General features: G+C 35.1%; 1 protein-coding gene across 5 annotated transcripts in view; it reads left to right on the top strand.

Annotated features, from left to right (window-relative positions):
• Positions 1-16208, top strand: part of UBR2 (ubiquitin protein ligase E3 component n-recognin 2) — a 115956-nt gene that overhangs the window by 48905 nt on the left and 50843 nt on the right. For 3 of the 5 annotated variants that reach the window (XM_079933096.1, XM_079933094.1, XM_079933098.1), the window contains exons 8-15: positions 1662-1782; positions 3574-3681; positions 4027-4115; positions 5215-5313; positions 10458-10621; positions 10711-10810; positions 12847-12975; positions 15664-15847. In XM_079933096.1, coding sequence (XP_079789222.1) covers positions 1662-1782; positions 3574-3681; positions 4027-4115; positions 5215-5313; positions 10458-10621; positions 10711-10810; positions 12847-12975; positions 15664-15847 — 994 coding nt within the window. Of the gene's footprint in view, positions 1-1661; positions 1783-3573; positions 3682-4026; positions 4116-5045; positions 5145-5214; positions 5314-10457; positions 10622-10710; positions 10811-12846; positions 12976-15663; positions 15848-16208 lie in introns of all 5 variants that reach the window. The other 2 variants (XM_079933097.1, XM_079933095.1) reach the window with 1 other exon arrangement.

Raw genomic sequence — 16208 nt, 5'->3', positions numbered from 1 at the left:
CCAACAAGATGGAGAAATTAGAGTGATAAAGTACCTTGCTGGCAGAGATGCAGAGAACAGAAATACTTGTGTAAAAATAAATTGCTACCACGTAATTGGAAAACAATCTGGTAGCATCTATAATCTCTCTTAGGAATTTATCCTGTAAAAATATAAACACCAGTTAGTGTGTGTACAGAGATGTTCAGTACTTCGTTTTTTTATAGTCATAGAAGACTGTAAACAAAGAGACTATGAATGCCCTTCTCTAAAGAATGTCTAAATAAATCCACACCACAGAATATTATTGAGTCATTAACAACAACAAAAAAACTGTTAACACAAAGATGCGACAGAATATGTGTAGTATCCCATTTTTTGTAAATCAAATAAAAACCTTTATAAATGAGTACATATATAATACATATAGATGGATAAAGTATGCAAAGGTGTACTGTGTTAATGTGGGTTATGGAGATGGGATGAACTGGTGGGTAGAAAGATGATCCAAGCAAAAAAGGAAAAGGGGGGAAAACATGTTAAATTAGAAGCTTTGATAGACTTAAATAGACATTTATCCAAAGATGATATGCAGATTGCCAAAGCACAGGAAAACATGCTCAGTATTACTAATCACTAGGGGAATGCAAGTAAAAACCACAATAAGATACCACCTCATATCCATTTGGATGGCTATTAAAAACAAACAACAACAAAACAATAACAGAAAATCACAGGTATCAGCAAGGATATGGAAAAATTGGAACCCTCGTTCACTATTGGTAGGAATATAAAATGGTGCGACCACTACGGAAAACAGTATGGTGGTTCCTCTAAAAATTAAAAATAGAATTGCCATATGATCCAGCAGTCTTGCTTCTGGGTATATACACAAAAGAATTGAAAGCAGGGTCTCATGTTCATAACAACATTATTCACAGTAGACAAAAGGTAGAAGAAACTTTAGTGTCTATCAATGGATATGGATAAACGAAGTCTATATACATACAATAGAATATTATTTAGCCTTAAAAAGGAAGAAAATTCTGATACATGCTACAGTGTGGATGAACCTTGAGGACATTATGCTAAGTGAAATAAGCTAGTCACAAAAAGATATTATAAATAATGTATGATTCTGCTTGTATGAGGTACCTGGAGTGTTTGATGGGTACAGAGTTTCAGTTTTGCAAGACAGAGAGTTCTGGAGACTGGTTATACAACAATGTGTGCTTTACAGAACTGCACACTTAAAAATGGTTAAGTTGGAAAGTTTTATGTGTATTTACTACAATCTTTTTAAAGTATTGATAACATCACATTTGTGCAATGAAGTAACTTATTTAAATTAGTGTGTAATTACATTAAAAATTAGTTTAAAGACATAAAGCCAATTTAAGCATTTAAATAATTTATAATTGGTGGGGCAGATTTTCAAATATAAGACCAAAAATTCAGGTTACTTAAAGCTGTAACTTCTTACTTTTTTGTAAGAATCCTAAGATTCCTTCTAGAAAATTAGAATCTGAGTAAAGCAAGCCACATGGTATTTTTCTTACATACATACATGAAAAACTCCCCTATAATGATGAGAGTGTAGCTATATTAAATAAAAATATTAACTTCTTTCTCTAAAATAGCCTTTTTAAGTTTGTTTTTTCATCCTGCCATTTCTTTTTAAGAGAAATACCAGTAGACAGACAAAGCCACTCAAAGTTCAAGTTATGCATTCGTCTATTGTCGCACATCAGAATTTTGGTTTGAAACTTTTGTCTTGGCTGGGAAGTATTATTGGATATTCAGGTAGGTTCATACTTGTGCTAATTGACTTAAAAATGAGCTCATATGCCTTTGCAAAACTGTTTTGGAAAAAATAGCAAGTGGAATCATTTTTTTGCTTTAGTTTCATGTTTTAAAATACCATCTCATAATATCTTTATATATAGAAAAAAATCTGTTTCCCAATTTTGATCCACGGGATCTTTTTATATGCATACAGAGGAGTCTGTGTTCAAATAAATGCAGGAAACAGTGGGTTAAACAGTTGTAAATGACTATAATACGCTAATGAAACCTAAATCTTACCAACTTGATAAAAGAACCTATTTCTTAATGGCGTATCCTGTGGAATTCTCTTCCACAAAGCAAGCTGCATAATGCTGCTGTATATAAAACCTAAATGATCAACTGTTTAAAGGCTGTCTTTGTTTTGACTTCTACAACTTGTGGTTACTAATAATTTGCAACTCTGAAAATTCGCAAATTTGAAGTTACTGTGTATTTGAGTTTTTGTTTTTCCAGTCTACAAATTAGATAATCTTTTAAAAGTAGTGATAAACAGAATTAAGAACCTTCACGTCCAATGCCAAAAATACAAGTTTGTTGTAACACTGAAGAGTAAACTAGGAATAGACTTAAGCTGTCATACTGTTCTTCAGGCAAGAGAGGCGGTTTGAATAATGACATTCCAATGTTTGCTATAAAGAAAATTTCTAAAACGTTTGTATTAAAAGGCTACTAGAAAGAGTATTGCCACACTGTGAATTGACAGGTGAAAATATGGGGGTGTGGAAATTTAGGAGAATGTGTTTGTTTAATCTAAATGTCTTTCCAATTATTTCACTCATCCTCTTTTTTTTTTTTTTTTTTTTTGGCTTTGGTGTTTTCCATTGGATATCTGTATGCCAAGTACTGTGCTACAGCATTAATGAATAGTATCATGGAATCAGTTTTCTGCTGAAAATTTTCTTTGAGAAAATTTATTTACCATCAACAATTTAAAGACCTTATCTATTATTTAATTCATATATAAAGTTTTCTCTTTAGCCTTGTAAACAATTTCTAGTTGGTGACTCTTAAATTTTAAAGTTACTCTATTTTTGGGGGTTTTTTTCGGATTATTTTGCATGCTTGTAGAAGACTTAAAAACAGTGATTTTAAATATAAAATATGAAACTAGAAGGTATTAAAGTTCTGGTTTTGTTAATGCTTATATATAGTTTTTAAGTTTAGCATTTAGAATATAAAGGAATTTGCCTTCCAAAACCCCTCATATAGTAGGTATACATAAGTACATAGTGTATTTTTGTTTAATGAAGAACATTTTGCATAACGTTAATAAAATGGACTGGTATATATTGAAGTACAGAGGTAATGTATTCTTTCTTTTAAATGGTAGTACAATTTTATATTATACGTATCTTCAGTTATCATGGGATATGTAACAATTTTACTGTAACCTGGTTTAATTAGCATAGATGCTTAAAGAACCATATTTATTTCAGTGGCTTTTGGGTTCTTTGTTGTTTATTTAAATTCTTTACAGCATAAGAGGTCATTGCCGTTCCGATACACATGTATTTTGGTATTCTGGAATAAGAGTTGGTGTATAATGCAAGATTTGGAATTTTTCTCCATTTTGTGAACATGTTAATAAAATAGTTAATATGTTTACTTTTTCTGAATAAATTTGACCTTTAGTTAAAAAAAAAGTAAGACTCTATAGTAGATCCATTTGAAAATTTCTACTAATATGTCATTTTATTTTAATATTTGAAGTTACTGTTTCTTGACTACTTTTCTTCTTGTTTTAAGATGGTCTTCGCCGAATTTTATGTCAAGTTGGTTTACAAGAAGGGCCAAATGGTGAAAACTCTTCTCTAGTGGATAGGTTGATGCTTAGTGATTCCAAATTGTGGAAAGGTACGTATCTTAACTACTTTTAAGGTATAGGGGAACTTACACAAGTAATTGGGATGTTAGTTTCTTTTTCATTTGGGAGGTATTTAATAAATATATTTATGGTTTTTAGAATTAACACATGCAGTCTTATTCTTTGGGGAAAAAACAGATTTGGGGATCCATGATCCAAATTAAATCACCTTTATGTTTTGTTTGAAAAATATATTTAGAAAAACTGATTAAGGAACACATGTAGAGTGTTGCTCTTGACACTTAAAATACAGTTGATCATATGAAAACTTTGGAAATGTAATTTTTGGCTTGTTTGATATATCCTTATCTTAACGTCTGCTCTTTTTGTGAAAGGTGCTAGGAGTGTGTATCATCAGTTGTTCATGAGCAGTCTACTTATGGATTTGAAATACAAGAAACTGTTTGCTGTTCGATTTGCAAAGGTAAGTAGTTTCTCACTTTTAAAGATTAACAAAATAGGTTATATACAGAGTAACTGTAGTCCATGATTACATCCAGTGTTTGTAAAATTAACAGCTGATAGTAATATGTCAATGCATTGATTTTAAATTCTAAGAAACTTCATAAATGATCATTTTATCTTTCATCAATAGAATAAAATTCTAGCAGTGAGGTTTTTCTTGTTTATCATCTGCCATGATAATGTGAATATCCATCTCTGCAGTGTGTATGATGTGAAATGATAAATGAAGACTTTAAACCTATGTCATTGAATTATGTTATTCCTGTTAAATTTTGTGTAAGAAAAGATAATTTTAGTTGAAATTACCTGTATATTTGGATGTGATTTAAGAATCATAACTCTAGGTTGTTGATATTATTGAATTATGTTCTTCTCCCTTTCAGCAGCATGCGATTAAACTACCTGCTTGGTTTTTTATTCACCTGAATTAGGGGTTATTAACAAAGGAAACATACAAGAATCATTTGGGCAGCTCTTTCAAAATGCATGTGTTTGCGGTCCATTCTCAAACCTACTGAAGCAGATTCACCAAGAATGGGGCCCAAGCATGTATACTTTGAAAGAGCCATCAGGTGACTCTGATAGGCATCCAGAAGTAATGAAAGTGTGGTTTCATCAGAGACAGTGTAAAGCTACTGTGATTTGGCTCCACCCATGTACAGTGACGTCCCAGGATTTTAGTAGCTGTTACTCCTATTTGAGCTCACAAACTGCCATTGTGCTAAAGAAGATTGTATAGTGAATTGATATTAACACAGAGTTTAGTTGGTACATTCCAGTTATCATTCTCATAGAATATCTTATTGACTCCTCCAGCACTGATATTTCATTATAATCCTTAAACATTGGTCATTGTGGATTAGAGGTGAATCTCCCCCTTGTTGTTTAGAATTACCAGCAGTTGCAGAGAGATTTTATGGAGGATGATCACGAGCGAGCAGTGTCCGTGACTGCTCTGTCTGTCCAGTTCTTCACCGCACCTACTCTGGTGAGTAGTGCTTGCCTTTTCTTTGTAACTGATAGTTGGCACTCCTTGCCTTTTTTTGCCTTCTTAATAGAACTATGAGCGTTTGCAGAGTGATTATGTGACAGATGACCACGACAGAGAGTTTTCAATCGCAGACCTCTCGGTTCAGATTTTCACAGTCCCTTCACTTGTAAGTACTAAAAGACTAAGAAGAATTTTCTTGTTTTCCATTAGAAGAAGTAAAGCCTTAAAATAATAGAGAACTGAGATCTGTATATTCCTGAATAGAAAAATATTTTATTAATGGGTGATCAGACTTCAGATGCCTTCAGTCATACTAGAACATGTATCTTTGAATGTGTAATCTGGAGGGGGAAAGTCATTTGAACTTAATCTGTACTTTCTCATAGTACTTCCCCGAGGTTTTGAACTGATGAGTTAAAATTAAATTCATTAGTTTAACAAATTTATCCATTAGAAACAGCATATTGTGGGAATTCCCTGGCCATCCAATGGTTAGGACTCAGTGCTTTCACTGCCTGTAAGTTCAGTCCCTGGTCGGGGAACTAAAATCCTGCAAGCTGCATGGCACGGCCAAAAAAAGAAGAAACAGCATATTGTGTATAATCTCACATTCTAAGAAGCCTCCTTTTCCCTGCTAAGGGAAGGGGTAACTAAGGCAGTTGAATCATGATGATTGGGTGATCTTGTACTAAGTTTCACTAGTTGTTCCAGGAGACATCACTATGTTTTAGTTCTATTGAATAATTTATTAATATTTAATTCATTAAAAAAATTACTGAGCACCTATTATTTATTGGGCACAATTCTAGGTTTTGGGAATGAACGGTGAACAGATATGGGCCTTGCCGTCATGGAACTTACAGTAGGGAGGGAAAGACTCACATAAATGGTAATTAAAATTATAATAAAAACTGAAGAATTCTGTTGTTTTGATAGAGTAGGAGAGATCTGACCTTTTCCCACAGTTCAGAAGAGGATTCTGTAGGGAAGGTAACTTTATGTAGGAGTGTGACGAGAAATCATGCATAGGAATCAACACTTGAGAAAATCCTGAAGTAGGGAAGGGAAGAGAAGGGAAGAAGTACAGTCGAAGATCCTTGAACACGGAGTTAAATGAGACCAGAAACATAGGCAAGGGCCTAATTGTATGGAGTTAAGAGTATTCTACAGTTATTTTATTAACAAGGTATTATGTTCCAGCTTTTTTTTAATGACTGTTTTTTCCCCAGATTATTTTTATGTTCAAGGGTATATTCTAGGACAGTTGAAGCTGTCTGAAGTCTATTTAGCCACTAATGAGATATTTGGGGCCAAATTAAGGATTTTGGTTTTTCTCTTAAGAACATTGGAAGGCACTGAAGAGTTTTAGGTGACACTTATATCATCACATTTGTGATTTTTAAAAGATGATGCTGCTTGTAATTTGGAGAACAAATTTGCAGGAGCAGTAGTGGATGTGGGAAACCTGTGGGGATTGTGGCAGCGGGTATAGAAGTTGTGACAGATATGTAAGTAGTGAAATCTACTGACGGGCCACACGTTGGGTTTGAGGAATATTAGGTTTGGTGAGTGATTGGTTGTTGGGTTTGAGGGGAAAATATAAAGGTGATTTCTGGGTTTCTGACTTTTGTAACCAAGTGGAGAATGAGAACTTATAAAAAAGGAAAGTGTTGCTTTCAGTTGAGTCAGGGATGAGTTTGAGAAGCCTCTGAGACAATCCCATGTGTATTCAAATCTGTTTCTCTCCTCCATTGATCCTTTTGTCCATTTCCATGCCAGTACCGAGTTTTAATAATATTAGCTTACTATTCCATTTTGATATTTTATAGAGCTAAATCTTCTTTCATTTTCAAAAAAATTCTTAATTATTTTAGGCTTTTTTTTAGAGAAGAACTAAAATCAGTTTGTCAATTTCAGAAACCACATTAGGGTTTTTGACTGAAAAGATGTTGTATTTATAGATAATATGGGAAGAACTGATATCTTTGCAATATTGAGTATCCCCATCCAGGAACATAACTTGTCCTAAAAGTGTTTATGTTTTATATTTTTGACACTATTGTAAATTATTCACATTTTTAATCTCACTATGGCTAATAAGCAAGAAAACTACTGATTTTTGGGCTTCCCTGGTGGCATGGTGGTTGAGAGTCCGCCTGCCGATGCAGGGGACACGGGTTTGTGCCCCAGTCCAGGAAGATCCCACATGCCGCGGAGTGGCTGGGCCCGTGAGCCATGGCCGTTGAGCCTGCGCGTCCGGAGCCTGTGCTCCGCAACGGGAGAGGCCACAACAGTGAGAGGCCCGCGTACCGCAAAAAAAAAGAGAAAACTACTGATTTTTATATATCCATCTTGTATGAGGCTGGTTTTCTTATTAACATTTTCTCCGATATTTTGTGTTGATTCCTTGGAATTTCTGGTAATCTACAAATAATAATTTTTGTTTTTTTCTGATATTTCAACCTTTTATGTTTCTTGTCTGACTCCTTTAGTTAGAAGCACTAGAAAAATAACATATGTATTCATTTATTCAGAGCATATTTATTTAGCACCTTTATTAACTAGGCACTGTTTGGGGCTCTGGAGATAAATATAGCAGTAAACAAAAAAGACAAAAGACCCTGTTCCCATGGGATTTATAGTGCAACTGGGGAGAGACAGATGTATATAATATTTACATATTTATAATAAATCAAGTGTTGAGAAGTGCTGTAAAGTAGGAAAGCGGGTTAAGGGGTTAGAGAGTGACAATGGAAGGGTCATACTTTATACAAGGTTATCAAAAAAGGCCTCTCAGAGAAGTAGTGTTTGGACAGAGACATGAGGGACTAAGTGATGTGACTAACCGGTGAAAGAGCTTCCTAGGCAGAGGGAACAGCAAGTGCAAAGTTCTGAGATGAATATGCACTTGGCATTTTGGAAGAAAGAACCCAGAACAGACCCGTGTTGCTAGAGTGAGTGAGGAGGAGAATGATCCCTGAGGTCATTGAGTCTGGGGATAAGGGGAACATGGGAGTGGATTAGTGCCAGACCTTGAAGGCCATTGTAATACAAGTACTTATATTTTTTGTCTAAAGAAAGTAGAAAAAGGGAAATAGTAAAGAACAGAAATTAATAAAACAATGTAAATGTACAAAAAAGATTTTTCTTTGAAAAAAAAGGGATGGGGGGTAGATCTCTAGAAAGTTTAATAAGAAAAACAGAAAAAATTTTATTTAAAAAGGACTACAAAAAACTACAAATCTTACAGATTTTAAGTAGAAAATAGGCAATATTAGGATCAAATTAATCAATATAATTGGAAATTTGGACGAAATGAACAAATCCCTAAGAAAAAAACACAGGTCGTTAGAAGAGAAACAAGAAATAGAAAATTTTAATAAAAATCTTCTCACAAAGAAGTCCCCAGGCAAAGGCTATACTGGAGAATTCTTCCAAATATTTAAGAAAAAAATAATACCTGTCTTATATAACTTTTTCTAGAAAATAGAGAAAGAGAATATACTTGCCAATTAAGTCCTCTGTAACCTTGATACCAGAACCCAACAATTACAAGAAAAGAAAATTACCATTTAATTTCTCTCACAAACAAGGTTGCACAGATTGAATCAAGCAATATAGAAAAAGGATAATACATCACAACCAAGTTTGGTTTTATTTCCTTAACGCGAGTAGTATACCATTTGAAAAAAAAATCAACTGGCGTAATTCAACTTATTAACAGACAAAAGGGAGAGAAAAGATCATATTAGATGCTTTTCCTGAATTCATGATTTAAAATGAACGAAAAATACCTCATAGTAAATGAAATAGGAATGAAAGAATTTATTTAATCTGATAAAATACCTGAAGACAAAGCAAAAAGTAAAAACCCAAAGCAAACATTATGCTTGATGGCGAAATAGTAAAAGCTTTTCTCCGAGACCAGAGTTTTTTCTTAGGTCAGTGAAATCACATATAGTCATTTAATTGTCTCAAAATTGACTAATATAGCAAACAAGAAGGAAAATCCTTTTACTTGTCAACACCTCCCCTCCTTCGAACTTGAACTTAGTCTTCACTGTCTAGGAAAATTAACAGAAATTAATCCTATTGACTTTTGAGCTTTTTGGGGCCTAAGTCCTGGCAATGGGATGATGATTTCAGAGTTTTTCAAAGGTATGTTTAACTATATCGATTTTCTCTTTATCTGATGACTTTACAACTTAACCTCTACATTAGAATACAGTTTTACTATATTCTTAGACATCTAACTTCTGCATTCTTTTGTCTTCTTTGAGGGGTTTGGTGATATCAGTCAAAATTTATAATGTATATACACCTTAACCCAGTAATTCCACTTCTAGGAAATTATCCTATAAATATCCTTGCAACTGTACATAGTAGATATTTGTTGCAGTATCTTTTGTGATAAATAGCATAAGACTGGGAAAAACCCAAATACCTCACCAGTAAGGGCCTGGCTAATAAAGTATGATAGAAAAGAGTACTGGGGATAATTAAAAAGAATGAGGGAATTTATGTGAACTGGTATGGGACAATCTCCAAAATATATCAAGTGTAAAAACCAAGTGCAGAACCGTATTTATAATATGCTGTCCTTTGGGCAGGCGGGGAGATCATTATATATACCCATACTTACATCTACTTAATAACAGTTATCCATGTACTATAAATGTATATATGTGTGTATATATGCATACACGTATAATATACACACCATCTCTGGAAGTATATGCAAGAAAACTGCTAACAGAAATTGCCTTTGCAAGGGGGACTTTGGGAGCTAGGAGACTTAACTTTTTACCTGTTTTTTGCATCATTTAAGTGTATTTGCTTATTCAAAAATATATTAATATGTATATCTATATATAGAAAGAAAAAAAAATAAATCTCAACTAAGATTAAGAGGAAATATAGTTTCATACTGAGTTCTACAGAATCTGTGATATAAACCTGTGGCTCCTAGAATAATTATACCATACCATTATAGGTGTCTAAATGTCTCAGTTAAGGAAAATTTGCAGCCTGGTTCAGATCCCCCACCCTGAATTGTCTTTGAATAATGAGCCTTGGATCTGTCTCCTTACATTCTGGCATCTTTCTCCGTGATATAATTGTTGCTTCATACACGTGGCAATTGGAGTAAGTAATTGTTATTTAGAAATACACAAAAATGCATTTATGATATTACATAGCTGTGTTGAAAAGGTCTAAACTGAAAGAGCTAACCAACGTTGGTGACTTTTTTTTTTAGCTTTATGGTAAATAGTTTTTTATTACCATGTACTCTGATATACTTTGTCCTAGGCTCGGATGCTCATCACGGAAGAAAACCTAATGACCATTATCATTAAGACTTTTATGGATCATTTGAGACATCGAGATGCGCAGGGCAGGTTTCAGTTTGAACGATATACTGCTTTACAAGCCTTCAAGTTTAGGAGAGTTCAGAGCCTTATTTTAGATCTTAAGTAAGTTTTCGCTTAATTATTGAACGAGTTGCAACTTATAAAAGGTCATTGTTTGTCCATATATTCATTGCTGTTTTTGTGTTGTTCAGGTATGTGTTAATTAGCAAACCAACTGAATGGTCAGATGATCTGAGGCAGAAGTTCCTAGAAGGATTTGATGCCTTTTTGGAATTACTCAAATGTATGCAGGTATGTATAAGCTGACACATTTCAAAAGTGAAACATTTACTTTCTCCCTTTTTCAGTTCACTGAACTAAATACCTTTCTGTCTGTGCATTTTTTTCATACTGGGCACTTTTTTTTTTTTGCGGTACGCGGGCCTCTCACTGCCGTGGCCTCTCCCATTGCGGAGCACAGGCTCTGGACACGCAGGCTCAGCGGTCATGGCCCACAGGCCCAGCTACTCCGCGGCATGTGGGATCCTCCCGGACCGGGGCACGAACCTGCGCCCCCTGCATCGGCAGGCGGACTCCCAACCACTGTGCCACCAGGGAAGCCCGATACTGGGCACATTTTTAAAAGAATAATTTGGATAGCTACAATTTGGATCAAGAAGCTCCTCTTAAAAAAAAAAAAAAAAAAAGAAGCTCCTCTTAATTGGAAACTCTTAGAAAGGTGTAGAATGCATGAGATCCCAGCAGAGGTTCTGACATCTGCTGTACTTTTGTATTTGGTTATTTTTTTGGTTACCATTAATGTTCTTTCCTTGGGGGTTTCAGATGGTTTTGTTTTGAATATGCTTACATGGAAGTATTGTCAAATTAGTTATTTAGGAAACTATGTCTTCTTAATGTTTCCATATTTTTCTTTCATTGATACCATATTTATATGATATAGTATAGAACTCCCCCCCCCCCATTTAATTTTCTTTTTGGAAACACTTCTGTATACAAAATAGAATCTAGAAGCAGAAACTGGTATAGTTAACCAGTTTTTTGTTGTTTTGGTTTTGTTTGTTTGGGGCCATGCCTCGAGGCTTGTGGGATTTTAGTTCCCCAGCCAGGAATTAAATCTGGCAGTGAGAGCACAGAGTCCTAACCACTGGACTGCCAGGGAATTCTCCTAACTGTAAAAAGATAGATGACATTTCAGAAAATCTGAGGAATATCATTATGATTCCTTTAGTAGCTGTCTGGCTTTCTTAAGAAAGGAATAAGCAAAGTTAACCTATCATTTTTAGGATATATTCTAGTTCCCATGTTGGTGGTGGTTTCTGGGTGTTTTATTATAGTACTTCTATTTTTTTCCTTGTACCTATAGAAAGAGTATCTACCTTGGTCATTTTGAATACTTGAAGTGTCCTGTATTTTCTATTATTTTTAATCAGTTCCAGTGCACCAGGGTAGTTAGGCTAGTTTCTAAAAAAGTTATATTCTTTTGTGTTAAAAGCTGTTTATCTTTTTCTTGTTTTGCTTTCTTTCGGTCTCTATGAAAACTTTATTGATTGATTGATTGATTGATTGATTGCTGCATTGGGTCTTCGTTGCTGCGCCCGGGCTTTCTCTAGTTGTGACGAGCGGGGGCTACTCTTTGTTGCGGTGCGCGGGCTTCTCATTGTGGTGGCTTCTCTTGTTGCAGAGCACGGACTCTAGTCACGCAGGCTTCAGTAGTTGTGGCTCGCGGACTCTAGAGCTCGGGCTCTGGAAGACAGGCTCAGTAGTTGTGGCGCACGGGCTTTGTTGCTCCACGGCACGTGGGATCTTCCCAGGTCAGGGCCCAAACCCGTGTCCCCTGCCTTGGCAGGTGGATTCTTAACCACTGCACCACCAGGGAAGCCCTATGAAAACTTTTAGTTACAGATTACAAATAAATATAAAAATTTTATTTTAGTATATTATAAAACATATTTATAAATTCAGTAGCGTTTTAAAAGTCTGCCAAGTTTCTTCTGACAGTTTTTTCTATGGATGATAGAGCTAAAAAGGGATTTGAAGGATTGTTGCAGTGAAGTATATACATTTTATTGTCTAAAACATATAGAAGGTTGCCTCTAAAATAAGTTCTATATTTTACTGGGATTTTTAATTTATAAAATTTTAGAGAATGTTATATAAACGTGTTATTTAAGAAGTTGGACTTCTCATACTACTTGAAACTTCCTGTTAGAACTTTTACTTTATATGTTTTTGTAATCAGTATTTCTTCTGCATTATTTCTTAAGTTTTGATGTAAAAGAACGGATGTAATTTTAGTTTATTTAAAAAATCTTTTCATTCCTTTTAAGGGAATGGATCCAGTTACACGTCAAGTAGGACAGCATATTGAAATGGAACCAGAGTGGGAAGCAGCCTTCACACTGCAAATGAAATTAACACATGTCATTTCAATGATGCAGGACTGGTGTGCTTTAGATGTGAGTCTCTTCTGGGGTCAGGGATAGGAGATAAATGGAGGAGAGACAGAGAGAAACAATTTCCTAAGTAAAATCTGAGGCAGTTTGGAGAGGATAGTGGTGATATGTTCATAAAACAGCATGTTTTCTGCTTTCACTTGTATATTCAGTAAAAGTTCAAATTCTGAAACCTTAGAAGATAGATAAAGGAGGATGTAATCCACACTCTCTCTTCTTTTATGTTACTATCTTTTATATATATATATGTATATAAAATCCTGTCAAGATTTTGAGCATATAAAAAGAAGTTTATAAATTTATCCAAAAATGAAATTTTACTATTGGTACATTTGTCCTATGTCTTAAAATTATTTTGGCCTTCCTTTGGCTATAAAATCTAGATGAGAGCTTGTGTAAGTTGGGAGGTCAGAGAAGGCTTCTGTGAGATCTGAACTATGTGTCAGAGTTAACTGATCAAAGAGTAAAGAATATTCCTGACTGAGGGACAACTGCATCATGCTCTCTGATGAGAACGAGTACGGATCCAGGAGCTGTGAGAAGGCTCTGGTCGGAACAGAGGTTGAAAATAGAGAAGTAAACAGGTGCCTCGCTTTGCAGGACCTTGGAAGCCATGGAAAGAAGTTTGAATTTTATTCTAATTAAAGTGGGATGCCATTCGAGACTCCCAAGCAGAAAAGTGACATGATCCAATTTACATGTTTTTAAAAGTTACTCTGTGTGGAGAATGGATGGAGGAGGGTAAGAGTAGAAGCAGGGAGTTCAGTGGAGACATGTTGGCTTTCCTTTGAGTTACTGGAAATAATCAGTGGTCAGGTTTGAGAGAAATTTAGATGAAATTGCCAGCTTGGTAATAGACTGGACAACCGGGAATGAGGAAAACAGAGAGCCCAGAAATAAACCCACACATTATGGTCAATTAATCCACGACAAAGGAGACAAGAATATGCAATGGAAAAAAGATGGTCTCTTCAGTAAGTGTTGCTGGGAATACTGGACAGCTACATGTGAAAGAATGAAATTAGAACATTTCCTCACACCGTATACAAAAATGAACTCAAATTAGATTAAAGACCTAAATGTAAGACTGAAGCCATAAAGTTTCTAGAAGAAAATATAGGCAGAACACTCTGACATAAATCATAGCAACATTTTTTTTTTTTGGATCTGTCCCCTAAGGCAAAGGAAGCAAAAGCAAAAAAGAAACAAATGGGACCTAATTAAACTTAAAATCTTTTGCACGACAAAGGAAAGAGACAGCCTGCTGAGTGGGAGAAAATATTTGCAAATGATATGCCCAATAAGGGGTTATTACCCAAAATATATAAATAGCTCAATATCAAAAAAACAAACAGCCCAATTAAAAAATGGGCAGAAGACCTGAATGGACATTTTTCCAAAGGAGACATACAGATGGTCAATAGGCACATGAAAAGATGCTCAACACCACTAATCATTGGAGAAATGCAAGTCAAAACCACAGTGAGTTATCACTTCACACCTGTCACAATGGCGGTCGTCAAAAACACCACAAATAATAAATGCTGGCGAGGATGTGGAGAAAAGGAACCCTTGTACACTGTTAGTATGGATGTAAACTGGTGCACTGTGGAAAACAGTATGGAGTTTCTTCAAAAAACTAAAAATAGAACCACCATATAATCCAGTAATTCCACTTCTGGGTATTTCTCTGAAGAAACGGAAACACTAATTCAAAAAGATACATGTACCCCAATGTTCATAGCAGCATTATTTTCTTTCTGACTCACTTCACTGTGTATGATAGTCTCTAGGTCCATCCATGTCTCTACAAGTGACCCAATTTCCTTTTTATGGCTGAGTAATATTCCATGGTATATATGTACCACATCTTCTTTATCCATTCTTCTGTGTGAAGTAAGTCAGAAAGAGAAAAAAAAATTTCGTGTATTAAAGCATTATTTACAATTGCCAAGATATGGAAGCAACCTAAGTGTCCATCAGTAGATGAGTGGATGAAGGTGTGGGAGGGTGTGAGTGTGTAGGTGTGTGTGATGGAATATTACTCAGCCATAAAAAGGAATGAAATTTTGCCATTCACAACAACATGGTGGACCCTGGAGGGTATTACGCTTAGTGAAATAAGTCAGAGGAAGACAAATCCTGTATGTTATCACTCATATGTGGAATCTAAAAAAAAAAAACAACTAGTGAATATAACAAAACAGAAACAGAATCATAGATATAGAGAACAAACTAGTGGTTACCGGTGGGGAGAGGCAAGATAGGGGGGATTAAGAGGTACAAACCACTGTGTATAAAATAAATAAGCTATAAGGATTATGCTATAGCACAAGGAATATAGCTGATATTTTAAAATAGCTGTAAATGGAATATAATCTATAAAAATTTTGAATCACTATCTGTACATCTCTAACTAATGTAATATTGTAAATCAGCTATCCCTCAATTAAAAAAAAAATTGGGAATGAGGGAAAGGAGGACTTTGGAATGACTTCTAGATTTCTACAGCTCTATAAAGATGTCATTTACTGAGACAGGGCCCTGGAAGAGGGAGCAAGTTGGGAAGAAAAGACTAAGTTTAATTTTGCCCATATTGATATTTGAAGTACTTATACATCGTTGAATTTGAGGTGCTTGGTTAATGTTGTAGAAACCTTTGAGTAACTTACAGAAAACCATCTTTTTTAGGAAAAGGTATTAATTGAAGCTTACAAGAAATGCCTTGCTGTATTGACGCAGTGTCATGGTGGTTTTACTGATGGTGAACAGCCAGTCACATTAAGCATCTGTGGACATTCAGTGGAAACTATCAGATACTGTGTTTCCAAAGAAAAAGTTAGCATTCACCTCCCAGTTTCTCGCTTACTTGCAGGTAAAGCATTTCTCCCTAAAAGAGAACCCTGAAATTGTCTTTTAAATTGTTGTTTGTGGTTAACATTAATTGAATACCTACACTGCATTTTTCTGAGAGTTCTACATGCATTAACTTATTTAATCATCACAGCCTATGAGGTGGGTATTGTTGTTAGGTTTGTCACAAATGGGAAGACTGAGACATGGAGGTGGCTCGCTTAGCGTCACACCGCAACAAGTCAGAGTAGGGATTTTGAGGTAGTTTGGCACCAGAAACCATGTTTGTAATGACCATACCATAATGCCTCTTCAGACTTCTTAACTACATATACCACATGTTTTATTGTTTATCTCAGCCCAGCTTCAAAGTCTGTGTTGTT

Source organism: Stenella coeruleoalba (genome assembly GCF_951394435.1).
Source record: "Stenella coeruleoalba genome assembly, chromosome: 10".
NCBI classification, from domain to species: Eukaryota; Metazoa; Chordata; class Mammalia; order Artiodactyla; family Delphinidae; genus Stenella; species Stenella coeruleoalba.
The sequence above is the reverse complement of the archived record's forward strand: the minus strand, read 5'-3'. Positions and strand labels throughout refer to the sequence as shown.